Here is a 26,370-nt window from a genome sequence, read left to right on the forward strand (position 1 = left end):
AAGGTGTTCTATGTGCTGATTATAAAAAGGCTTTTATAAATAATTTGGTTATCAACATTAACCTGCACATTTGTAACCTAGTGGATACTGGGTTTATAAAAACAGACCCTAAATATCAGACGTTACCAAGCGGAGGGAAAGCGCTCAGATGTAAGCGAGGAGGAGGGCGCATGCCGAGGTAGAGGGGGCGGTTAAGTGCTGTTGGCGCTCTCCGGTCCAAATCTGTTACATGCACCACAGGAGAGATCTTCCGCAGACCTCGGCCGAGCCTCCTCCGAGCCCCACGCTGCACTTCAAATAGCCTGGAGATAAACATTCCCCTCACCACAGAAAACCAAAGGAAAATCAGGGCTAGTGTTACAACTACAACAATGTGAGTTTTTTTTTCTTTTTTTCTTCAGAGAGCAGAAGTGGCTGAAATGTATGACTTTCATGTCTAATGAACTTCAGGGGACATTCAAGTTTCAAGTCATTTTTGAGCATTTCTCCTGAGGAACTGGAGCACTTTCTTTTTCCACTTGTCTTCTCAACTTTCTCCTCACCTTGACCACAGTTTGTTTGAGTGACCATCTTTTTTTCTGGCGCAGTGGACTTTATAGACGGATCTTCAAAAGGAAAAATATTTGGCTTTTCAAGTGTTGAATTTGCACAGAAACAGTATTTCTGTCAAATGTAACTCTCTCACTGGCAATTATCCTTTTCACTCACTTTTGAGTGTACTGTAACAACGGCTGAGGCAGATTCCGCTCAGTATTATCCACTAAAAATACTGTGCCGGCCCAAATCCTTTTCGAGATTCAGTGGCGGAAGCAACTCTTTTCCAGGCAACCCTCAAACTCAACTGTTTGTGCTTGTATCCAAGGATGGCTTGCTGTACCACCCGCTGTCGACAGGGGGTGCTCAAGTTGATCCAGTCTGTTCAGAGACTGCTTTCAGGAAGCCTCGCCAAAGGTATTGACACGCTTTACTGGAGACGTGCGACATTCTGGTGATGTAAATGTGAACTTGATGATCATTAACCCCCAATATGGAAAAAAGAGTCAAACGATTTATATTGGTCTCATTTCTTTTTGTATATCACAAAAAAATATATGCTACTGCTTTTTCTTGTCTTAATAATCGTGGCGATGGGTGGCCTTTTGGCTTGAGCACCTGCCACAAACAAATTCTGTGCATGTGCCTTGGATTTCTATTGTACTGTGTATTTTATTTACCCATGTAGTTTTAAATCTTTGAATTTGACGGTCAAAAGCCTTTCGAGTTCGCTCAATATATGTCGTGGCGATAAATCAAAACAGCAGTGGTACCTTAAAAGTTGAGCACAATCCATTTCATGATGCTGGTCCACCTTCCAGAGTCCAAACTGTCACCAATATGAAACGTTTAGTAACTGTACATATGTATGTACAGGATGTAGATATGTGTATGTATGTACGCAGTTCCCCAAAAAGAAAAAAAAGTAGTAGTCTGTAGTCACGTTCCACGTTGAACATCTTTGAGCAATTCACCCGCGATCATCTCTTCGTGCAAGCCTCTGGATTTCGACTCGAATATGCATGAGGAAGACATGAATACATTGCCGGCACACATTTGTCTTCGGGCAAACCCTCAAATGTAAAGACTCGTCTACCTCATAGCTCATTTCATTATTCCCCCCCCCTTGCCCCCTTCCACTTCCTGAACACGCACAGTGACGTGAACCGTGAAACTCGGCTTAGTCACCTTGAAAATGCCCCACTTGCAAATGCAGCAGCATCCATATTCATATTCATCATTTAAACATTCAAGGCTAAAAAGAGCTGGGCTGGGGGAGGCTGCCTGGCTGATATACGCCATGACCCTGAAAGCCTCATCTCTATTTTACACTCCTGTTTCATTGTTGCTCTCTTTGAGGGGTAGGCTGCAGTCAAACTTAGAAAGTTCTGCCTTTAACAAATTCTATTTCTATATAAACACATTATTTAAATGGAAAAATGTATAATTTTTGAAGACTTGATGTATAGTCATATCCCACTTATTCCAGCACATAGCTGGTATTTACTTTATAATGTGCTGTAATGTTTGGCATGTGACATTTATTTTCCCTACTCATACTCGCTGCTATCGTTCACAACAAACGCCGCGTTGTTTTTCTTATTTGTTGACGTAAAACTGGGAACACAGCACAGACAGCAACAAAAGAAAAAAGTTGTTGCTGAGCTTTTACCAATTTTGGATATCAGATATGCATTCCAATACAAAGTCTGTTTAAAGAGAGAAAGAGAACAGAGAAGGGTACTTCGAGATATTGCTTTAAATGGTCGAGGTGGGAAAGGAACATTTGTATACAAGGAGCTAAATACTTTTGCAGGCGGACTTGGAGGTTCTGAATGCACTTTCTAGCCAAACATTCAGGGTGTGGCAATTTAGAAAAGCTGTACCTGGTTGCTTGTGTTTTGTAACAGAGCCTTTTCCAATTTACAAACAAACCCCAAAATCCTCAACAATGGTGAGTCATGCAGTAGCATCACGCGCCACAAACATGCCGAACAATGATGTGCTGAGACGCACCAAGCAAATGTTGCCATTAAATTGGATAGGAAGGAATTACACGGCAGTTGACAGAGTAGAAGGCACGCTTATTACATTTTATTTTTTGATATTGTCAAATCTCTCGTGATTACATAGCATTGTGTATAATTCATGTCACTGATACTCTCACAGGCCACGACATTGCACTTGCACGTTCTAATGTGACGCAATACAAAAGCTGCCTTTCTAATGATACATAAATACTATTATTAAACATGTTGCACTTCTTGCGGTTCTGAATATTATAACACAAGTAATAGAAAAGAGATTCAGAATGGTGCAGTCCTTTCGTTTTGGTACTTCATGTAGATATTTGTGACGACACATATTCCACACATGCTCCGAAAGAGAAAAAAACATTCCTCCATGCTGCTTTGATCCTTTGGCGATGCAAAAAAGCTTTTGTGTCCCGTATGTCCTGAAGCAAACCTAAACACAGCATTACAGTGTACAGCTACATGGCAGCTAAATGGCTGTAAAATAATAATAATAATAATAATGTGACTCACTGGCCAGTGTTTTTACACAAAGCATTTACTTTGCCTAAGGTTAGGCGAGAGTTATTCTGTATTGTGCCCTTTATCGTTTCATTCTCATTCTTTTTTTTTTAATCTTTGCTCCGGCTGTGAAGTCAGTGAACTGGAGCTGTCTGACTTTTAATTTTTTACATCATCTCACTGCCTACTTTTATGTAACTGCCATCATGGAGATTTATTTGTATCTTTGCCTTTCTCACTCTCTAGCATTCTTCGCAACACTCTTTATTTTCTGGAATGTTCATATTTTCCTGTTATTACAGAGTAGTTGCACGTCCTCTCAGTTGCTCAAATGACAGCTGCCGCAACTTTAGGTACATCTTCACCTTCTAATGAGGCGAACTCCTTCACGATGATCTTTATTAATTTTATTATTATTTTGCAGTTTTGCAGTTGTTGTATCAAGGCATCATACTGCAAACTGTTCGTAATATTTTGTTTACCTTCATTTAGTGGCCTGACAGGGCAAAACACTGTACATCATTTATTGTGCTGTACTTGATTGAAGTACTGTATATGCACGCCTCTCAGTATGATGCAGTGCTCTGCTGCCACCCACTGTTCAAACACAACGAAATATGGAAAATGTTTGAACTGACGGAAAGGTCACAGAGGCCGCTTTTATCCATGTTGTTGTGATGCAGCCATATTTGCGATATATTTGAATTAACGCGATTGACAAATGTCTTCAGCAAAATCAAACGTTTCAAATCTACTGCATTTGCAAATGTATTGGTTGTAGTTTGCAGCGGTAGTGTCGTTCACATCATATTTCAAATATTATATCGAATGAAGTAAGAATAAGGTGTAATCTGAGCAAAGTGTTTGAATAAGATTAGAGTATAAGATTTGTATTACAATGTGCTAAGTTATGCCGACTGCTACGGCTGCTGAGTGTACATAGTGATGACAACATAGCTCATCAGAAACTTGAAATATGAATGCTGGTGATGTCATTTTTGCCCATGTCATCGGTTTACGATGAATAAAGTCCCAGAACAGATACCAAACCAAAGTAACAAAGAAACACTTGAATATCTAAAACTGGAAACAAACTATGACCTGTGAGTAAGACGTGGAATAGATAGGGAAAATGACACCTGACAATGACATACCGCAATGATAAAGACAACTGACGACTATGACATGGCAAAGACATGTGACAACGACAATGAACTGACCAGAAGTGAAAGAAACCAGGGAACTAAATACAAACAGATAGACGAGACAACGAGGAACACCTGGACAAGACACGAGTGGCTGGAGAGAGGTGATTGGTCGACACAAAGTAGACGAGAACAGGTGGACACAACAACTTAATGAGCACACGACAAACATGGAACACAGGAAAACGTGGAACAAAACAAAACTAAACACAACCCAAACCAAAACACAGACCATGACAGCGACGATGCCCGTTTGGGCCCGGAATTGCTTCCCCAAGTGCATTTGCGGCCATAACTGCTCTGTGTTTGGATCGGAGGTCGGAAATGTGTGGAGTCCATTTCAGGCACATTTAAAGTATAATCAAATCACAATAAGGAAAAAAAACATCAAATACTGTATTCTCGTTTCTCAGTGCCACGGTTGACTGTGTGTGCAGTCTTGATCGACTTGTCCTGATTGTCATCTACAAGCGAGCGTCGCGTCTTTAGTTGTGCTTATGAGGAAGGGGCCGGGGTGAGTGAAGTCGTGACGAGGTCGTCTGTGTGCTGCTGCTGTGTTGCAGCTCATGAGCTGTTGAGGAGCTAATGAAAGGATAATGAAGTTACCGACTGCAGTGCAGCAACCTTGGCACGTCCCTGCAGCTGGGTGAAATGCAGTTGAAGATGGCAAACATCCGCCAAGGGAATTGCAGCGGGCTCTGCTAGTTTTCACACTGCAGAGACAATGAGCCATAAAAATGTAGCGAAAGCAATGTCATGCAAACGCAGTGGATGTGATTTGGGGTTCAAATAACCACAGGCACACGCACTGGCATCACTTTGTGTTTTGCGCTCCTCGAATAAGCATGTTTCAAGGATTAAATAACTGGAATTGAGATTCTTCTCTCACACTGTAACAATTTGCTCTTTTCAAGGAAACTTGATGAATAGTTTAGAAAAGCTGCAACTGCATTGAAGAAAAAAAATGCCCACATGAATTTTTTGTTTGTTCGTTTTAACCACGGGAGAATTTCCAAAGGTATCGTTCACGCACACACACACACGTAGTAAAAGAAATATCGAGGTACAGAGGGTTCATTCTGGTGTTGATTAATACTAATATCTCAACCACATTTGCACGACACAACCTACAAGTGCAACCACAACAATAAAGAAATGTGAGCGCCATCTTTGTAAAGGCCTCTTTGTAAAGGCCTCAAATCCAATTTCTTGCATTGGATCGCATTAGGTTATACAATCATACAGTATCTTGTGGCTGGTGCCAATGTTAGGTTTACTCCAAGACACAACTCATCATGTGTGCCTATTTACATATGCGGGAAACTTCTTTCAATGGCTGAATGTAGTAGAATAAACTGCCATAGAATGGCAACATGTCAAGGGTCACGTCACAACCAATATGGGGAGGTACTGTATCGAAAATGGACGGAGACTCGGATCACTTCACAGCGTTCCTTCGCTCAAAGCAGTAAAGTGTAATGTTGAAATGAACGTGCAACATGAATGTTATTATTAGCCCTCTAATCCTGTGAGCGACTGTATGCCAATGCACACACGGATGTAGTGAGAGTTGATGTTATCAGCTTCAGCTGCCCTTCGCCCACTACCATTCACTTACCAGTTGGCGTTATTAGCGAGCACTGCATCAGTCCAGCAGCACAACACGATAACATGAGGCCAGGGAAGTGGAAAAAAGGGGGGAGCACAGGCTGACAGATGAGTGGAGGGAGCCACAGAGAAGAGGGAGTGGCGCATGGGAGCAGCTCACGTGTGTGTGTGTGTGTGTGTGTTTGCGAGTGAGCGTGTTCAAGAATGAGCTCAGAAATCCAAGAGAATCGTCACTTGGAGGAGAATCGACTCAGTGAGCGCTGTGAGAGGAAAGCCCCCTCCGAGACCCCTCAGCTGGGAAAGGCGACAAAGGGGGCGCGACGGAGGGAAACTGTAGGGGTGGGGGGGTGGTGGGGGGGCGAAAAAAACAACCCAAAAACATTTTGCCAGGCTGCTGACAACATGGGTGCAGTGGTGGGAACTTTGACCATGCAAACCAAGCAAAGAAGACCGACAAGAGGTATGGCAACATTCGACAAAAGAGACATTTATGGGAGTCATGCTCATCATTGTTTTTGCTGCACAAGTGCAACATGTGCTTACTGAACAGTGCAATATTTTTTTAACACTCTGTCTGCTGTCTTTCTGTTTGAAAATGACTGCAAAAAGCAACAGTATTTTTTTTTTTTTTTTAGATTTCGGCGGTGACAATCAACCTAATGCATTTGCATTTGTTAATATGCACACTTTTCATCATACAGCAGAGCATGCTGCCAAAAAAAGAAAAGAAAAGAACAGATAGGTTTCAATATGAGCCACCCTCGCTGATATTGTCACGAGTCATATGTTCTCACGCGTCGTGCTTATGATGGAGAGATTCACGTGTCTGCCATCAAGTCGGCTGTCGTTGTACGTAAGCGGAGAGCAAAATCACTGTCCCTGACTCTTTCGTGATACGTGCACGGGGCTTGGGGGGCGCGCGTGTACGCGTGGGGGCCTCGATTTGGAGGGGAGCGAAAGAGAGAAACAAGCGTTGCATGTGAATTAACACCCAGCTCACATATCATACCTCTCTCCACAGCCTCGTGCTTGACAGGCCTGTTGTCATGGAGACTGGGTTGAAGGGGCATAAGAGAGTGAACACTCGCTCATGTGCCAGGATGAATGATCAATTTTTAGCAACATACCGCAGAGATATTGTAAAGATGCACACTGTGTGATAAGAGTTTGGCAGTCATTTCGTTGACACAGATGAGATGGAATGTTACTCATAGTGTTTATAGTGGGGGGGAAAGCATATGAATAATGAAAAAAAATGCTTAGGTGGCAATGGATATGTATAATTTTAAGATATTAACATGTTTATATTATGGTTATTGTAGTTATTGTAGTGGTGTTGCATAGAATTCTGCATACTGTACTTTGGATAATTTGATTGTCAATATTAAAGCAGCGTAATTCTACACCACTACATTTTAAGGTCATGAGAAGCCGCAAAGCAAGCATACTGTTAGACCTTTTTTCCGATTGTAACAATGAGAACGTTAAGCATCTTTCTCCAGACCGAATTGTGTATCCTGTACATTTGGCAAAAAAATTAAAAATACTGTACATAAAAGAATCATTTTCTCACTGGGTTTGGAAGATTCGCCACCTGCGTCATATGGCTGCGAGTGGTAACAGGAAGACAACAATAACAGATGTGTTGCTAATCCAGCCATATAACCTCCTAGCTGGACCAATGGCAAACAGGCAGCATACGGACAAACATTCGCTCATATTGTTTGTGTACACAGTGCAAAGTGGTGTCATTAACAAGTCACGCCATTTCATTTGAGCCTTTATCACCACCCTACACAGCTCTAATTATCTCCATCACTTTCCTCCAATGTGAGCAATTTTCTGTTTTTTTTTTTTTTTTTTTTTGGGCTTTTGCCTGCAATGTCGAAAGGAAGTTATTTAAAGATGTAATATCCTCCAGGCAGTTTGACAGGAAATAACTCATCATGCTTCCACCATCGGTACAAGCTTTGTCACATATACCTTCGAGCGGCATGTTTTCCTCACACTCCTTCTCTATATCTCACTCTCGTCTAATCAACACCCGCCAATTCCAATTCTCACCTTTAAAAAAAATAAAAATAAAAATCACACATGAGTGAAGTACCTTGGTAAAGAGAATGTACACTATATCCACAAATCAAGCATAAAATTCAACCACCTAAATTAATTCAACTTTGAACAAAAGTCAATGACTGAAGGGTTTATTTCGTAAACATAAATGATTTTGTTTGTCATATGTTTTGAGTGTTACTTTCCCAAAATATTCCACTGCAACCCAAACATCAATATTCTCTCGTGGCTCTGTGTGTAAAACACAACGACCATTTTTTTTAAAAAAAGCACTTTATGAGGTTGTTTTTCCCCATATGTTTGTTCATGTTTTCACATTTATTTACGTGTGAAGAGTTTGACTGATGGGTGTCTGGATGTTGTGTTTTTTTCCCCGTCGCTGGACAAATCCTCTGACATTTACCTGCAGGCTCACCTGAGCCATCGTGTCTTCACAATATTAACCGCCATTTTTCGCATCAGTACCCGACACTGAGAACCTCCATCCATCCATCCATTTTCTGAGCCGCTTCTCCTCACTAGGGTCGCGGGCGTGCTGGAGCCTATCCCAGCTGTCATCGGGCAGGAGGCGGGGTGCTCCCTGAACTGGTTGCCAGCCAATCGCAGGGCACATCGAAACAGACACCCATTCGCACTCACAGTCATGCCTACGGGCAATTTAGAGTTGTCAATTAACCTAGCACGCATGTTTTTGGGATGTGGGAGGAAACCGGAGTGCCCGGAGAAAACCCACGCAGGCACGGGGAGAACACGCAAACTCCACGCAGACGGGGCCGGGCATTGAACCCGGGTCCTCAGACCTGTGAGGCTGATGCTCTAACCAGTCGTCCACTGTGCCGCCCACTGAGAACCTTGTTAACATGAATAAATTCCCTCAGTTGCTCGGCGGAAATCAAATTTCTCACGCACATGCAGTTTGATTCCAACGAGTCATTTTTACTCCTTTCCATTTGTATTTTTTTCCCCTCAGTAACCATTCTTCTCCGCAGCCAAATTCGATTTGCGTTCACTGAGCTATCTCATGTAGTACACTTTCCATTGCTCTACAAATTATTTAGAGCATGGCATAGAGACAGTTAAAGTCTTGAATTGCCCTTAAATGCTCGCCGTTGTTCTCTGCAGATAAAACAGACGATGATCTTGAGATGACAACGGTGTGTCACAGGCCGGAGGCTCTCGAACAGCTGGAATCCCAAACTAACTTCTGCAAGCAGGAGCTCCAGATTCTCTATCGCGGTTTCAAGAATGTAATCGTCACGTCTTACTTGCATAAATTCACAGGCTTCCGTATGTCATCATAGCATTTGTCGTGCTTCTCGTCTACAGGAATGCCCTAGTGGAGTCGTAAACGAGGAGACGTTTAAACACATTTACGCACAGTTCTTTCCCCATGGAGGTACATTTTTGCGTCATCACGTGTTTTTTCACAACAGGTGTCACATGGTTTTGCTTCTTGTGTTCCAGATGCAAGTATGTACGCACATTACCTTTTTAACGCCTTCGACACAGCTAACAACGGCTCCATTAAGTTTAAGGTAACGGCGGAAAAAAGAGTTGCAATTTCACGTGGCACGAGGAAAGGTTATTTTCCTGTCCCGGGTGCGGTGACGCTCTGTTCTCTCGCTGTCAGGACTTTGTGATGGGCTTGTCTATCCTGCTGAGGGGAACCTTGAGGGAAAAACTTGAATGGACCTTTCACCTTTATGACATTAACAGAGATGGCTACATAAACAGGGAGGTGAGTGTTCTACAACTTTGTGGTCATAGAGGAGTTCTTCATTCCTGCAATGCTTGCCAAGGGTGCCAATTTCCAAAAAGCACTTAGCAACACATTTTGCTGCTTTTAAATTGTATTTGGAAGCTTTTTGCAACTTTTGAAATGTGACATCTGCACTAAAATGCATGCATTTGCACTCCAAATGGCACAAAATCAGAAAAATACATAGCCCATCTGCCTATATGTACTGTATATATATTACTAGGTCACTGATGGTGCAGTGGTACACTTGCCTGACTTTGGTGCGGGCACCGTGGGTTCAGTTCCCACTCACTGACGGTGTAAATGTGAGTGCGAATGGTTGTCCGTGTCTGTATGTGCGCTGCGACTGACTGGCGGCCAGTTCAGGGTGCGGTCCGCCTTTCGCCCGAAGTCAGCTGGTATGGGCTCCAGCGCCACGCGACCCTAACGGGGATAAGCGCTGTTGAAAATGGATGGATGGGCATATACTGGCACGGGCACGACAATATGTCGGAATAGGGAGAGCGAGCATCTTCGTGGGCGATTATGTCATCGGAAGCTTCCGAATCACACAGGTGGTGAGCGGTCCGTACAGCACGGCCATATTGCGGTGATCATCGGACTAGTAGAGTATCAGTGTACGTCCTTCTCAAGGTATTCAAAAGATCAACTGTTCTCCCAGGTCTTTACTCTTTTGAAGTGTTTTAGCAAGCAGAATGTATGGGCACAAAGCTTTTGGAAGTGATTTCTTCATCATGATTCAAGGTCTATTTGTGCGTCATCTTTTCTTGTAGGAAATGACGGAGATTGTGAAGGCCATTTATGATATGATGGGCAAGTACACTCACCCTGCGCTGAAGGGAGATGTGCCACAGCAGCACGTGGACGCTTTTTTTCAGGTGAGTTCAGCAATGCATTTACTGTGAGACAGCGTTTATACAGGCCAGCAGTTCACTATGGCAGATAATAATAATAATAGAAAACTTTTATAGATGGTAGAACAAGCTTACCTTTGAGATGCTTCCATAGCAAACTTGATCATTGCATTTACCGACGCTTATTTTTTACTTTTCCCACAGAAAATGGACAAAAACAAAGATGGAGTGGTAACTTTAGAGGAGTTTGTAATAGCCTGCCAGGAGGTATGTGTTTTCCCACTGGGGATTTTCTTCATTTCTTTTCGAGTCACGCACTCATTTGGCCTCCTGATATGAACTACATGCAAAGTTCTGCCTTCACATAGGCACTTAAGTTCAGTTTTGGTTGACAATGTCACAGACGTATTGTTATTAAAGTATATCTATATGTTGTTACCTAATAGCATAATTGCCAAAGCCATTTTTTTTTTTTACTTTTTGTCACAATATCAATAAGGAATTTGTAGAATTGCAGTCATCCAGGTCATGGTAATCTGGAAATCTGAATCCAGGCATCTGGTCTCTCCATGTTTGTCTAATTTGTTGTTGTTATTGTTGTTGTTGTTTTCCTGTTTTCTGAAAATGTTCAAAAAAGACGAGCTCAGTTATGCTGTTGAATGAACATTATGTATTATTGGAGTTGTTTGTATTGAGGTTGATGCCTCTCAGTATGCTGCAGGACAGTTCTACACTTCAGTAAACTACAACCTGAATGCTAAATACATTCTTCAATTGATATGTCCTGACTGACCTGAATAAAGTTGAGCTTGTCCTTTTGTTAAGAGGGTGTTATTTCAACTTTGTGGATGACTGCATTGGATTCTTCCATTTGTTCTCTGTCTCTCTCCTCCCAGGACGAAATCATGATGAGATCCATGCAGCTCTTTGAGAATGTGATGTAGGAAAGGAGGCGATGACGTTGACATATTCCAAATCAGAGGGCTACGTGTGAGCTAATGTGTGTGGATCCAGTCTGTCGTCTTTCCCTTGTATCCAGCTGTGAACTGTATACAGACAGGCTTCCCGCAAAAGACTTTGGATGACTGGACTGGAATTCTTGTTGCGGATTTTTGGGTGTCCTAAAGTAACTCCCGAGAAAGGCAGGGGAGTCAAACTCCCTTACGTTTTACAAATGGGCCAGTCAAGGTTACTGATATGAGTACAGTAATTACACATGCTTATTCATTATTTTTGTCCGAAGATGCTCTTGAAATGTATGCTTCTCCAAAAGATTTGGATTTATCTGCAAATATTTGTCAGATTTGTGAAATGATTTATTGTCCTGTGTTTTTGTGTGTGTTTGGCTGTCGTGTGCTTGCAAAATCACTCGGTTGCTGTTTGTCAGTCAATGCAAAGCTTACAGTTTAAAGTGAAACCATCTTGGAATAGTATGTGGGTCTTCTAGTCATGGTTTTTGTGCGTGTGTGTGTGTGTGTGTGTGTGTGTATAAGTGTGTGTGTGTGTGTCCTAATGTCTATTTAAGAAATATATTTTTTAATTACCCTGTCTTTTCCAGCTTTGCTTTATGTGTGTTTTTAAAATATTTTAAAAAAAGGATTGTGGAACATACAAATCATGTACTTTATGTGTATAATTAAGATGTTGCAGTATCAAGAAGATGGTTTCATCATATTAGTGATATCTTTATTTGCACAAATATCTGATAACAACATTATGGCCGCAATGTTTCCTATATGTTCGCCCAGTCAACGGTGAAGCTTAAACTATAGAACTGGATAGCCGCATTTTAATGCAGCTTCATTGGCAAATATCGGCACAGCCTCCTCCTTCGAAAGCGTAATCTGTGATGTAACGCTAAAGCCAGCGTGTGAGCAAGTATGGTGACTTCTCTACTTGCCTGCAATTTCAGTCAGTTGAGTTGTCAAAAGTGCCGCTGTCGGGACATCGCTTCCGGTCTTGCTTTGAAATGGATTTGTCTCAAATAGAACATTGAATTAAGTCTCAAAGAGAACATTAAATTAAGTCTAAGCCATACAAATAAAAATGTAATTCTTAAACTGAGTGTGTTTTATTTAAGATGTTTGCTGCAATGCTTAAATTGAGGAGTTAGCAAGGATTGTAATTGTGTTTCATGAAACATAAGAAAAGGCACAATAATCTACCGACATCATCTCATATTCTGCAAAACTGAATTATGGAAAAGAATCCCTATAAAACAATGTCTGGCTTCTACTTACATCACTCTTAAAATGAAAAAAACAGTACACTGAAATGTCAGTCGGAAAATTATTGGCAAATCTATGATGGCAATTATAATTTAATGCATCTGTTCGTGTTGTGAATCAGTTCTTATACTTTGAAAATAATCTCATTAAGTATTTCACATAGTATGCTGTACAATATCTAATGTACAGCGCTAAACAGTCAGCATGTGTTGTTGTTGTTTTCACTCGGATGACTGATAGACAGAACAATTCAAAAATAGTTAAATAACCAGATGAAATTTTTTTAGTACAGCTGAATGTGTTTTGTTCAGCATTGTAATTACAATGTACATCACTGATATTTCTGAAATAATTAGGGAGCCGTTTCTCCATAGTTGGAAGTAACAAAGTACACATAATTGTTTTAACTTAATTCTTTATTTTTTTATTTCAGGTATCTCTACTTTCTTGAGTATTTATGTTTGCGACAACTTCTTACTTTTACTCCCCTTATTTGAAAACAGATATATACTCATGTAACTCCTTACTTGGTCCAAAAGTCTTTCTGGCCACCTCTGCCTTGCCGTCTGCACTACATAGTGATCACGACAGGTGGCGACATTGAGCTTGTTGGCTGGATGTTCAAAGAGAAGAAGAGGCGAGGGGGTGGAGACTAGTTTTACGTGACGTCACTTAGCTCACTGGAGAGCAGTGTTGGGTCGTCTCGGCTTTCTTTTCGGTTCCTTGTGCTTCCACGGTCACCGCATCCCCTCGTCTTTCTTTGACACAATGAACGGTTTAGACGTGGTTCCACAGACGTTTCTTTACGGTGAGAGAGTGTTTCATCGATGCGAACGCGCAGAATGTCGTATTATCTTATTGTTAGACATTAGAAAAAACATGAAACAAGTGGCTTACGTATGCAGGCCTGCCACGCTAATTAATAATGTATTACTTTCTTATGTTTCATGAAAATGGGCGAGTGGTTTTTTGTGTGTATGTCACACTGGTCCGGTGCTGCTGCACACGTGTTAGGGCCAAAACATGGCGTCGCCCACATTTCCACGAGCGGGTTTGCTATTAAAACGCGTTTTCTTTGGGGGGAAAAAAATATATATATATATAGATATATATGTTAATATATTTTTTAGTTCCGTTTACAGTAAATTGAAGCGTATTATCACATGGCGGAGAGGGTTTTAATCGGCTCTTTTCGATGGTCGTGGCCTCAACGTCTTCTCTCACATGTGGCCCACGCCGGCGCTTCTTTTCCCGAATTTCCCTTTAAAGCGTTGATGTTTCGCGTTTTCGTGGCACAACACTTCCCCACCCGTCTGCTCTCAACGTTAAAGAACTCTGTGACGAATTTGCTTATCAAATTTCGTAATGATCCGTGTGCACGTTTCATACGGGCAGCACTTTCCATTCTGTTCCAAACCATTGTGGGGATATCCACGTTGGTACTGTGGCGCCCCCTTGCGTACGTGCGAAGAAGTACGCATTAAGTCACGCTGACGCACATTGAAAGTCAAGAACAAGCGTGGAAGGACATTTTGTGCGATGGTCTTAAAAGTCTCGAAAGTTACGACCCACTTTTATAGAAGTTAAGAAAATGTTATCGGCTTTGAAAACCCTGTGCAATTATATCTTTCTCAACATAAGTACACATGCGTATGTGTTTATAGTGTCTTTCAGAGCACTTAATTAAGAAACTGAGGATGAGCACAAGTGCATGTATAACAATGAATGTCGTCAAATCGAACATGACAATTGAGAAGACATTCTTATTTGCAATGCTGACATGCTGAGTCCTCACCTCACCAATTGAGGGTCACTGCTGTACCCAACCCGCATCTCATCATCTTAACTTTGTCCTCATCAGGTTGTGTGCTTGAATCTGGAAAGGAAGTGACGTTCAATCCCAAGGGCGATGGCTTTGAGCATCAGCTTGATCTACGGATGGTAACCATCCATGCATCCGTTTACAACTAAAATCTCAGGTGTTCTGAAATTCAGGAGGATATTTTCAAATTCTCAACTGTATTTTCCTCCGTACAGGCGTGTGCTGACCCGACCACAAAAGATGAGCTTCACCTGGTGGAGGTGGAAGGACACGACTCCGAGGGTCAGAAGGTGACGGCGACCCTGGTTTCTCTGAACCCCGCCACCCTGCCGAGCGTGAGTGTCCACCCCAATTTAATCGGACTTTAGCACGATCCTAAATCAGTGATTATCATCTGGTGGGCCGTGAGTCGGGACCCAAAAGCGGGTCACGTCATTTAGTGAAAAAACTGTAGGGAATCTTCGGTTTTCGATGGCGCCGACGTACGTTTCGGGGTTTCGAACAGCGCGCAATGAACTAGTTTGTGCAGTGGCGTAAGACTACATCGTCATGCGGCACCAGAATGCATGCTCAGTTACCGCCGTGTATTTACTGTTTATCACACTAACAAAATTCTGTTTTCCATAAAATACCTGTATAAAGTGTCGAGATAACAATGTCATGGCACAAACCTAAACCATCACCCCAAACTGTGGAATCATAGGTAACAAAACTTGAAAATTTAAAGGTATTTTTAATTCTAAATATTAGGCAATGGAGGATATTCAAGACAATGATTACCATGTACTCACTCGGTAAAATCAAGAAAATGGACATAGCAGCTATGGTGGACTGGTTAGAAGTCCTGCCACACTTCAAGTTTATACTTCTATATGCTGTTAAGACATTAACTGTACATTTGCCAGAGTTCTTTTCCATACAAGTATTTACTATAATCATAACTTCACCACTGAGTTAACATAGGTCTGTGATATTGAGAAAACGGTGTGTTTCGACACTTACAAACTCGGGTTACATCGGCACCACAACAGCGGAACTCCGTTGTAAACTGAGGACCTCCTCGATCGTGATTTTTATTTTGACAAGCAATTGTCAGAAACATTATTACTTCTGTGCTGGTATTCATCAAGCCTCTTATTTTAGTGTAGTTAGGTTTCAAAATTTGATGTAGATATGTTTGCAAGGGTTACTTTTGAACAATATTTTCAGTATTAACTTCTATAAAAGCGTGTCGAAACAATAGGAAGACGCAGGTCGAGAACAACTGTCCGAAATGGATAAAAGGATGTCCTGACTTTGAAGGCCTGCTGTGGTGGTTTTGCTGATTGTGGCGGTTTTTCCAGGTGTCTCTCGGGGGTTTCACCATCACGCCACCCGCAGTTTTCCGTCTGACATCTGGTTCTGGTCCGATCCATATCAGTGGGCAGCACCTTGTCAGTAAGTGTTTTTACGTCTTGCTGCAAAACAGAATTGGTGTTTTGTTGTCTTATCCATCTAATACATCTGAATTTCCACTGAAGTGATGGAATCCGATCAGTCGTTTGATGATGACGACGATGATGATGATGATGATGATGAGGAGGAGGAGGAGGCACAACAAGAGGGTGCTGTCAAAGCGTCAAAGAAAAGACCCGCCGCCTCTCCTGTCCTAAAGTCTCAGGTTTGCTAATAATATTAATGACGATGCCGCGCACTTCCATCGTATGGACTCGGCCGGCTGCATTATTTCCACTCAGTCAGTTGTGTCCAGCAACTTGAAAGTAACATCGGACGCATTGACTTCATGCTTGTTTTGGGCAAATTCGGTGCTTAAACTTTGACAAAGTCCTCTTAAGAATTCACCTACCCGGGGAATCAGGTATGGACTATGCCAAGTTGCACGCCATTTTGCGCAATGCCGTTAAATGCGGGCGGAAAATTTGTCGTTAGCTTCAAGGATGCCATTGCCATGGAAACTGCAGCGTGTTCATCGCTGGTCGTAGCTTTGTCCTTTGCGTTTCGTTTGTTGGGCAATCAAAACTGGCTGTCGTTCACATTGATCACTTTTCACAGAAAAAAAAGAAGATGGAAGTTGATGCGGAAGAAGAGGACGACGAGGATGATGAGTGCGTATTCACCACATTTACTTTGCGTTACTAACTTTTACTCTCTGAGTGGAGTTGAAAACTTCACTAGGTAATTGAAAAATAAGGAATATGAAGGATATTCAAACAAGCCTTTACATATGTTGTTTTATTTTCAGGGATGAAGAGGATGAGGAGGAGGAAGAAACTCCTGTTAAGGTGAGGATTCAGAAAAGCCACTTTAACTCAGCCGGTTTTTATTTCAGCTATCTCACTAACAGCTGCATTTTCAACAGGCCAAGCCCGCAAAGAAGTCCACTCAGAACGGAAAAAGCCCAAAAGCTAGTACTCCGCCCACAAAGCAGGTACCTGGGATTTATTTAGGCTTTGATTTTTCCCCGAGATGAGAAAAAGTTGAATCTCCATTCCCCCACCACGAGTCGTCCTACGGCATGAGAAGTCAGGCTTAGGTTATGGCAGATTTGATTATAAATTTATGGCTGAGAAGTGTTTTTAATACAAATTGGTACTGAATTTTTTAATAGTGCTGCTTGATCTGGAAAAGAAAATCTATCTCAATATGGGCCATTTAATATCACAACGATACACCACTATAATACCTTTTCAGTTATTCTATGAAAAAGTATACAACCTACTGTCGCTGCTTACTTTTTCTTCATTTGGAAGTGACATTAAACTAACATGTCACAAATGAGAAATGCATCCAATAGTGTTGCACTTAGGGCTGCGGCTATTGAATATTTTAGTAATCGAGTATCCCAATGAGAAGGCTATCGAATAATTGAGTATTTGGATAAAATATAATTTTTCTTGTTTTATAAAGCAATTATGAGTACATGAGAAAATGAGACATTTCATGAGTTAGCAGTTGGTTTCATTTTTTGATAGTCAATATTTTTTCTTTTAATTCACCTTGTGCAATGTGCATAGCAGCAAACTATTTTTCTTATTTACCAAAGATTTCCAGTGGGGCCATTTCAAACACAAATATAGATATTTCATTTTAAACTTGGCATTTCTTGTCAATAACATTTGGCATTCTTTTTAAAAAGGCATAAACAGGCTTTTTGTTGTGCAACTTCACTTCAGCAGCTAGCTCGCATTTTAGCATGTGATTATAATGCAGTACGTTCATGTGGCTGTGCATTTATGTACTTGCACGTGACGCATTATAACGGAGGCTTTGTTCCGTCCATCCATCCATCTGTTTTCTGTACCGCTTAACCTCACTCGGATTTCCAAAAATCAAACACACCCAGATAAATGCAGGCTGTTGACTCAGCTTTGCGGTCGTCCACATAGTCGGTCGAATCCTTTGAAAATCAACAGGATCCCACAAGTTTACAACTCAGCAAAATTTCTTACCACTTGGACTGCTCTGTACAGGTGAAGACCCCCAAACAGAAAGCGGAAAAATCACCTAAAACCCCAACAACCCCCAAGGAAACTTTAACTCTCCCGGAAATGCAAACAAAGATGACTGAAGCGGTGAAGAAGGTTGGTGGTGTCGCACTCCTGTTTGTTACATATGGTGGCAATCTTCTACATTTCTGCCAGTAAATGTTTGGGTAGCGCAAGTTATTTTTCAATCTTTGTTTTAGGGAGTAACGCTGCCCAAAGTCCAGGCCAAATTTGAGAACTTTGTGAAGAATTCTTATCGAGTCACTGATGCCAAGGTAGTGTATTCATATTTAGTGCATGTTTTTATTCGTTGTTAATACAGTGTACAAGTCAGTGATTAATTTGTTTTTTTTCTGTCCCACTCTCAGGTTATTGCTGAGCTGTGGAAGTGGAGACAGACTGTGGTGGACACAAAATAAATGTAATTGTTTTAATTTTTTTCTTTTCCTTTTTTAATTTTTTAATTTTTTTTTTTACTTGATATTCAAAATTACTTCTGTGCCTCACTCTCACACTCGTCTAATCTCCGATGACTATTAAGAGGTTACATATTGTTGCACCCACCAATGGCTCATTTATACTAGAAGTGTTGAATACAACTTAGGGACTGGTTTGCAAATGTGCATATATGTAAATATAGGAACCTGTAGATTGACACCGAAAGCTGTGATATCGTGGAGTTGTGGAAGAACAATAACATGAAGTGTAACCAATGTATCAGCTAAAGTCATTTTGAGCGCAAAGGCTAATGTGAGATTGAGTTTTTGTTGTTACTTTGTCTTTTTTTTTTTTTTTTTTTTTTCTCTCTCCCCGCTTTCTTACTGGCCCCTCATCAGCAACACGGTTTTGTTCACTTTCAAGGGAGAACGCGTTTTAGAAAAGGATAATGCCCTGTACCTGTGTCACGATCACTGGATGCATCAAACGACGCATTACAGTAATTTGACGGCTTTTCCATCATAATATTCCCAGGTTTGAAAGCTAATGTAACACATGAATAAGTAAGACTTGTTGAAGCCTGTTCAAGATAATTCCAAGTTCCCAATAAAGATCTTTGGCTAACCTCTGTGAGTTTCTAACATCAACTGTGGTGATTTTAGTGAGATTACAAATGTTTGTAGATGTAAATTGCCGTTTCATAAACTCTCGACAAAAAAAAAGTCAGCATTGTAGAATGTGATAACCTTTTTTGCCCCATGTTGATACGAAGTACTGTTATAATTGTTCAATTGATGACAATCTTCAAACTGTTCTGCAAACATCTGTTGGCAGTGAGGAATAATCCTGTGAATCCCAGAGGAATACACGCGCTGAGATTTGAGTGACTGTCAATGTGGTGTTTTAGTTTGCTGTGTCATTGAGCTCTACTGCATAATACCGAGATGTTTTTCTCGTCTCATGAAAGGTTACCAAAAGTATGATTAGGGAACTGTTATGGCTCACATTGTCAACAAACTCACTTCCTCTTATTTTGCAACTGACTTTCAGCTGCGCATTATTTCATCAGGTGAGAATTAATATTTTTTTTAAGTCATAAATTATTCATGTCACTTACTGCATGCTGGGATGTGACCCACATTTAATGGAATTACAATGTGATACAATGTCCCTGAGCCAATATTTGTATAGTATATTTGAATAGCGGTAAAAATCGTAATACTGAATATATACATGAAATATTTGTTTTAATTTAAACCAAGCCCCATGTGGCTGTAAAATGTGTTTTACACACATTTTACAGAAGATGGGTGAAAAGCTTAGACGCGCATTGGGGTTAATTGGGGTGATCACATTGAAATCCTGTCATTTATTACTTTCACGGTCTGGCCTGAGGGGAGCAAGAGAGAATAACTGATAATACAAAATAGCCAGAATCAGGGCAGAGGAGAGGGGGGGGAAAAATGAATCGTTGAGTCATTTCACATAATCCCAGGAGACGCAATGACAAATTGAAGGCAATGATTGGACAGTGCAAACACAGCATGGGATCATTCAAGAGGACTTGGATCAAAATGTTCCTTTCTACACCCATTTTAGACTAAAACCGTTTCTGCTGCTTTATTTTAACGAAAGCATGAAAAAGGTCCAGTTCATCCTCAGTAAAACGCCAATCTGCATTTATAGCCAATTTATTGTACCACGAGGTGGCAGTAAAACCAAAGCTACTGTCTTTTTGTTGTTCATGTGATGCAATGAGGAGACTGTCTCAAAATTGGACACACACACACGCTGAACCACGATGTGATGCAAAAGTAACTTATTTACACTGTAGCTTCTACCTCTTCTCACTACCTAAAATAAATGCTGTCTAAAATACCCACAAAATACGTACACATATAAACACTTATACATATGCACAATTACACATAGTCCTCTCCAAAAGTATTGGAACGGCAAGGTCAATTCCTTTGTTTTTGTTTTTGTTTTATACTGAAGACATTTGGGTTTCAGATCAAAAGATTAATATGAGGCAAAAGTTCAGGATTCCAGCTTTTATTTCATGGTTTTTACATCTAGATGTGTTAAACAACTCAGGACAGAACACGTTTTGTTTGAAGCCACTCCAGTTATCAAGTGAGCAAGAGTATTGGAACAGATGTTATTAAATTACTTGCAATAGCTGCATCAAGTCTGCGACCCATTGACTTCACCAGACTCTGCATTTTTCATTTGAAATGCTTTTCCAGGCCTTTACTGCAGCCTTTTTCAGTTCTTGTTTGTGATCTGGGGGTTTCTCCCTTCAGTCAACTCTTCAGGAGGTAAAATGCATGCTCTATTGGGTTAAGGTCCGGTGATTGACTTGGCCACTCTAAGACCTTCCACTTTTTCCCCCCGACCAAGTCCTTTGTTGTGTTGGCAGTGTGTTTTAGGTCATTGTCTTGTTGCATGATGAAGATTCTCCCAATTAGTTTTCTGTAAATGGTTTTGTAGACTTCAGAATTAATTCTGCTGCTACCATCATGAGTTTCATCATGAATAAAGACTAGTGAGCCCGTTCCAGAAGCAGCCATGTGAGCCCAAGCCATGACCTCCACCATGATTCACATACGAGCTTGTGTGTTTTTGGATCATAAGCAGATCCTTTCTTTCTCCATACTTTGGCCTTCCCGTCACTTTTGGTAGAGATTAATCTTGGTCTCATAAGTCCAGAAAACTTTGTTCCAAAACTTTTGTGGCTCATCTCTGTACTTCGCAAAATCCAACCTGGCCTTCCTAATTTTTTTTGTTGATGAGTGGTTTGCATCTTGTGGTACGGCCTGTATATTTCTTCTCTTGAAGTCTTCTTCAAACAGTGGATTGTGATACCTTTACCCCTGCCCTGTGAAGGTTGGTGGTGGTCACTGACTGTTGTCTTTGGGTGTTTCTTCACAACTCACAATGTTTCTGTCATGAACTGCTGTTGATACCCTTGGCCGACCTGTTTGATGTCTGTTGCTCAGTACACCAGTAGTTTCTCTCTTTTTCAGGACATTCCAAATTGTTGAATTGTCTATGCCTAATGATTTTCCCTCTTCTTTCAACTTCAAAATGGTTTGCTTTTCTGCCAGAGACAGCTCTCTGATCTTCATGGTTGCTTAACAGCAAATGCAGTTCTCACAGGTGAAACCCAAAGCCAAAAAACAGGCACTAAGGTTTAAGCAGTCAATCTAAAAGGCAATACCATGAAATAAATGCTGGAATTCTTAACTTTTGTCTATCTTTTGATCTTAAACCCAAATATCTTCAGTATACGACAAAAACAAAGTAATTGACCTTGCCATTCCAATACTTTTGGAGGACTGTATACATACTTCCTTACCCCCATATCCTAGATGCAACATTTTTATATAGTGGTTATTTTTTGTACATTGCTTTAATTCCACACTCATACTGTTGCTGTTTCACACCACAAATCTGGTTGTGCATGTTTATTTAGTTGGGTTGACCCCTCGAATGGTAATTACATTCCCGAGCATATTTATTTTTTCTAGTAGTTTGACAAAATGTTGTTGCAAAACATATACTTACACATCCCTAGTCAATATAATTTTACATATGTAACACTCTTGTACTGGTTGTAAAAGAATGAATCGTGTTTTCGGGAAGTTTTCATGTTTTGGATTTTTATTAAATGTCAAAAAACAGTTAAGTGATAATTACATTTGTTATTTCCACTTTATGTACAACAAACTTATCGCAAATAAAAAAAAAAGTTTTTTAAAAAAGGGAGTGCAACATCCATGACTAAAAAAAACGGGAATACACGTATAATCTTTAACATACACAGGAATTATCTCACCAAACAGCTCTGTGTCGTTATGACGGAGAGAAATAACTGGCAATCTTGCTGAAAGAAATCAATATTGTACATTAATCATTTCACTCTGGCACTTGATTAAAGCAGTCAACTGTGGTACTTGAATCATTTGTCTTGTTCGTATAAATAAAAAGGCACAAACAAAAAACATTTGTGGTCTTGACAGATGATTGACTTTTGCAAGCATTTAGCCTGAAAGTTGTGAGCGGTTTTAAATATTGCTTGCACCCTCTGTTCTAAATCCAGCACTTTCATATTCCTTTCACTAACATTATACATCCTAAAGCATTGGTCAAAGAACAAAGTGTAACATGGTGTCTATTTTTAAGCATGGCCAATGGGATCATAACAGGGTTTTTTACTTTCATGTAAAATTTTAGTGCTGGAGTGTTAAGAATATACATGTCTAAGATTTGACAGAATAGTTCCAGACGGTACATTGTCAAATGTAGTCTGTTGGGTAGTTAACAGCTTTAATGTGGTTGTTAAAATGTTACAGTAACATCTAAACATTGCCCTGAATAAATTAAAAACATGGGTATGGATCATCTTTTTGACTTCTGGGTGAATTATGCTTGCTGCATGTAAAGGGTTCTTAAAGCCTTCAACTTTCCTGCTCAAACATATTCCTTGGTGGTACTAGGAGGTCTGGAGATGGGATACTTTGGTGTAGCTTTGCCTCTTGGGCACGAAGCTGCCAGCATGCCTCCCCCGATTACAACCAGGAAGGCTCCAGCCCAGGCAATGAAGATGGCCGACCCAAACTCATACCTTGGAAAATAAACAATACAGTGAGTCAGACAGTGGAAACTGAGCATGTGACTCCACACTTGCATAATGTGGGAAGTACCACATCAATGGATGAGATGAGGGCAAAAAATAATAATTCTGAATTGTCAGATACTCACTTGGTGTTGACTGGGGTGAAAGGGTTGTAGAAGGCTTGGATGATGTCATGAGCGTACCAAGAGCAGGCAACAATTGAGCACAAAGCTATAGGTAAGCAAAGAATGTTGTTAAAAAGTGTCATACGCATCAGTTTGTGTGTGTGTGTGTGTGTGTGTGTGCGCACGCGCGTGTGTGTCTGTCCCCTTACCGCCAATCAGTAGGATAATGCCACCTGTCATGGCAATGCGAGACTTGCGCGTTTTGTCATCTCCGCCACAGTTGGTGCACTTCATCCCCATACAGGCCGCGCCCAAGCCGGCCACCGTTACGATAATGCTCACAATCATGAGGGCGCGTGTTGCCTGGAGGGCACCTGAGCGAAAAGGACACCATCAGTCAAGTAGTTAAACACTAGACATGAATACATAATTCCTGTGGCAAAAAAAAGGTCATTCAGCAAAGGGCCTGCGATGACCTTTCCAAATTTGCGGCTTAGTTTTTTTTGGGGGGGGAGGGAGGTCTCCGGTGTGTGAGTGCGACAGTACGCGCAACTCAAACAGGTCTGACCAGGTTTCAGGTTTCATCATGGACGACACTCCTAATTTCACAGGCTGGCTACAGGTTAACATTTTAAAGCTCGCAACCTCGATCCACAAACAAAGACGCCCTCTGTGCATTCAGTCGGCATTGAAGCGTTCCTGAATTTTGCATTATTGACTCAATTTCTGAACTGAACTTTACTCAACCGTTGTTTATCAAAAGGTGGGCATTTGTAAAGAGTGGCAAAATAAGTTGAACAGGTACTGTGCTGTACCCGGATGAGCACTAATACAAGTGACCCATTTCGCCACCGTTTTTCCACACACCCTCTGACAGATAAGAACCATAAAAGACAGCGTAAACCTTAATGCAGCTTGTTCCACATTGCATTGAACCACTTCCTTGAACATGAAAAGTAAGGCCAACAATCCTTTTTCAACCATTTATTAAAGCATTATTTTTATTTTTTTTAATTTATTATTATTTTTTTTTTACAAACGCATGATTGTAGTTTTCGGGGCGTGGGAGGTTATGAGGTAAGAAGGTGATAGAAACTTCACGATGCTGCTGAAGTGTTTAACATTCAGACCTCCTTTCCTGTGTCATAAAATCCTGCACACCAATGTGTGTTGGTGGGGGTTGGTTGTAAAGAACAAGCGGAAGCTCTTCTGGTGCTAACACACAGAGTAAAATTGCCTTAGAAGGACAGCTTGTTTTTTTCCCCCCTTTTTTAAACTACCTTATTTTCCATCGGTGCGAAGTGTCAATAAGTGACTAAACCGGTTAGGTCGAGCGACAGGACTCCCGAGTGCAGCTGAAGTTGTAAATGCGTGGGGCAGGTATAACGGTTGGTAGCTTCCCCATTGCAGGTGTGCTTCATTTGCTTACATTTGTTCATCTTACTCACATGGAAGTCATATTAGCTATCTTAGTACACCTGTTACACTTAAAAAAAAAAAAATAATAAATAGTCATTTTGAGATTTAATTTAACTTTTTTTTTTTTTTTTTTTTTCCCAAAGTTCAAGTCCACATATAAATATCAGCATACTAACGAGTCGTATGACTTACTGTTGAGTTGGAGGATGGAGTCGTAGACCTTGCACTGGATCTGGCCCGTGCTCTGGAAGGCACAGGACATCCAAAGGCCTTCGTACATGGACACCGCTGTGATGATGTTGTCTCCGACGTAAGCAGACATTTTCCACTGGGGTAAAATTGTGCCCACTATTAAGCCAATTAGCCCAAGAAGCGCCAGGACGAATCCCAACATCTGCAAACCGGAGTTGGCCATTTTCCTTTCTTCCTCTTCGACGATACGATTTCAAAAACAGGTAGGCGACGTCCACCAGCTCAAAATATCCCTACTGATCTAAATCGAAAGTTTAAAAAAAATAATAATAACTTACTGTTTTATGTTAAAACCAATCCAGTTGTTGGTCGTAAGTATAGAAACAAAAAGAAAATGATTTTAAGTGTCTGTTTCTATGGCCAACGATGTCACCTTGCGCACCTGTTGCTCTGCCGCACCTTGACTGGGGCGGGAACAGCGGGAGCGAGCTTTTGAGGCGGTTTCCGTTGCAGGTGGGGGTGCACGCGCACGCAGTTTCGACGCGTGCGTCGCTCGAAGGAACGCCCCAAGTTTCATGACGTAACAATTTCCGGAAATGTGCGCCCGCGACAATTTAGACAACAGACGAGATATAGAAACATATACTGTTGTACATTTGGGGGATTTCTTTACGATTTTTCATATAATAGTCATTTTTTTTGTCATCCGCTCATCAATATGTCACGTGAATGTTCACGTGTCGTCAGGTATTAATGTACACACCGAAGTTTTTTTTTTACTGAAATCCCACGAGACGTAAAATCTGTCACACGCAAGTTTTACGGATTCATTAAAATTAATATTCTTTGGATTACTGGATTATAAAAATGATTGTTTTATTTCAAACAGTTAGATAATGTAATTATTATTTTATGAATCCTATTAGCATTACTACCTGATTGTAGTGTCCCCCCCCAAACCACATAATGAAAAACAATATATATATATTAGCTAGTTTTGGCTTTAATTAATCATGAGTGTAATTTTACATCTTCATATTAAGACCACATTGCGGTCATTTCCCTATTTTACCTGGCAAAAATCACTTGTGTTATTGAAGCCGTGTTTATATCAAGTTAAATCCGGAACAGTCAGAACTGCATCGGCGTGTTGGCAAGTGGTGTACACATTGATACTAGCTAGACTTTGCCCACAGGCTCTATGAGTCATACTGCAGAGGCGGGTGGTAATTTAGTTTTTCACCTGTCACAACCGTGTTACCCAAAAAGAATTACTCACTTGAAGAGAAACAACTGAAACTGTTACAAAGTTGAACAATCTGACTGTTTATTACTTTCGAGGCAGCGTTTATTCTGGGTCCTGCTGCTTCCTGATTGGTCACAACTCTCGCAAGACTCATTCATATGTGCAGGAACTTTAATTTCTCATGAGGCGATTCAACCTCTTTGACATATAATTAAAATATCAAAGAA

General features: G+C 40.9%; 3 protein-coding genes across 4 annotated transcripts; 2 read left to right on the plus strand and 1 right to left on the minus strand.

Annotated features, from left to right (window-relative positions):
* Nucleotides 1–267: 267 nt before the first annotated feature.
* On the plus strand, nucleotides 268–12,595 carry kcnip1b (Kv channel interacting protein 1 b). 2 transcript variants are annotated; one of them, XM_061702208.1, is made up of 9 exons: nucleotides 268–373; nucleotides 863–951; nucleotides 9,077–9,201; nucleotides 9,281–9,350; nucleotides 9,419–9,489; nucleotides 9,585–9,692; nucleotides 10,487–10,591; nucleotides 10,772–10,834; nucleotides 11,464–12,595. In XM_061702208.1, coding segments are annotated over exons 1-9 (681 nt in total). In that variant the 5' UTR covers nucleotides 268–371; the 3' UTR covers nucleotides 11,512–12,595. The 2 variants fall into 2 exon arrangements, with proteins under 2 accessions (XP_061558192.1, XP_061558193.1); XM_061702209.1 differs by lacking the exons at nucleotides 268–373; nucleotides 863–951 and adding an exon at nucleotides 6,094–6,341.
* Nucleotides 12,596–13,453: 858 nt separating this feature from the next.
* npm1a (nucleophosmin 1a) lies at nucleotides 13,454–19,164 on the plus strand. The gene is made up of 11 exons (XM_061702303.1): nucleotides 13,454–13,603; nucleotides 14,657–14,736; nucleotides 14,833–14,952; nucleotides 15,961–16,054; nucleotides 16,138–16,277; nucleotides 16,670–16,722; nucleotides 16,860–16,899; nucleotides 16,977–17,045; nucleotides 18,088–18,198; nucleotides 18,303–18,377; nucleotides 18,471–19,164. Exons 1-11 carry the CDS (start codon nucleotides 13,564–13,566, stop codon nucleotides 18,519–18,521), a joined length of 873 nt encoding a protein of 290 aa, XP_061558287.1. The 5' UTR covers nucleotides 13,454–13,563; the 3' UTR covers nucleotides 18,522–19,164.
* A 3,024-nt stretch (nucleotides 19,165–22,188) lies between these two features.
* On the minus strand, nucleotides 22,189–25,294 carry LOC133416336 (claudin-7-B-like). Its single transcript, XM_061703183.1, has 4 exons — nucleotides 24,898–25,294; nucleotides 23,496–23,660; nucleotides 23,308–23,392; nucleotides 22,189–23,170 (listed from the first exon to the last, which is right to left on the minus strand). The coding sequence occupies exons 1-4, from the start codon at nucleotides 25,118–25,120 to the stop codon at nucleotides 23,017–23,019; spliced, it is 627 nt and encodes a 208-aa protein (XP_061559167.1). The 5' UTR covers nucleotides 25,121–25,294; the 3' UTR covers nucleotides 22,189–23,016.
* Nucleotides 25,295–26,370: the final 1,076 nt, after the last annotated feature.

The sequence above is a fragment of the Phycodurus eques genome, chromosome 17 (assembly GCF_024500275.1).
Source record: "Phycodurus eques isolate BA_2022a chromosome 17, UOR_Pequ_1.1, whole genome shotgun sequence".
Lineage (NCBI taxonomy): Eukaryota > Metazoa > Chordata > Actinopteri > Syngnathiformes > Syngnathidae > Phycodurus > Phycodurus eques.

What these genes read in the sequence shown, in the direction of transcription:
- LOC133416336 (XM_061703183.1), bottom strand. Translation starts at nt 25,120, where the DNA reads ATGGCCAACTCCGGTTTGCAGATGTTGGGATTCGTCCTGGCGCTTCTT. An exon ending in CTCCATCCTCCAACTCAACA is followed by an intron (nt 23,661 to 24,897) that starts GTAAGTCATACG and finishes CTTTTCGCTCAG; the next exon opens with GTGCCCTCCAGGCAACACGC. An exon ending in TTCACCCCAGTCAACACCAA is followed by an intron (nt 23,171 to 23,307) that starts GTGAGTATCTGA and finishes TTATTTTCCAAG; the next exon opens with GTATGAGTTTGGGTCGGCCA.
- kcnip1b (XM_061702208.1), top strand. An exon ending in ATGGCTACATAAACAGGGAG is followed by an intron (nt 9,693 to 10,486) that starts GTGAGTGTTCTA and finishes CTTTTCTTGTAG; the next exon opens with GAAATGACGGAGATTGTGAA. An exon ending in TTGTAATAGCCTGCCAGGAG is followed by an intron (nt 10,835 to 11,463) that starts GTATGTGTTTTC and finishes CTCTCCTCCCAG; the next exon opens with GACGAAATCATGATGAGATC.
- npm1a (XM_061702303.1), top strand. Translation starts at nt 13,564, where the DNA reads ATGAACGGTTTAGACGTGGTTCCACAGACGTTTCTTTACG. An exon ending in CAGTGGGCAGCACCTTGTCA is followed by an intron (nt 16,055 to 16,137) that starts GTAAGTGTTTTT and finishes TTTCCACTGAAG; the next exon opens with TGATGGAATCCGATCAGTCG. An exon ending in GTACTCCGCCCACAAAGCAG is followed by an intron (nt 17,046 to 18,087) that starts GTACCTGGGATT and finishes TGCTCTGTACAG; the next exon opens with GTGAAGACCCCCAAACAGAA.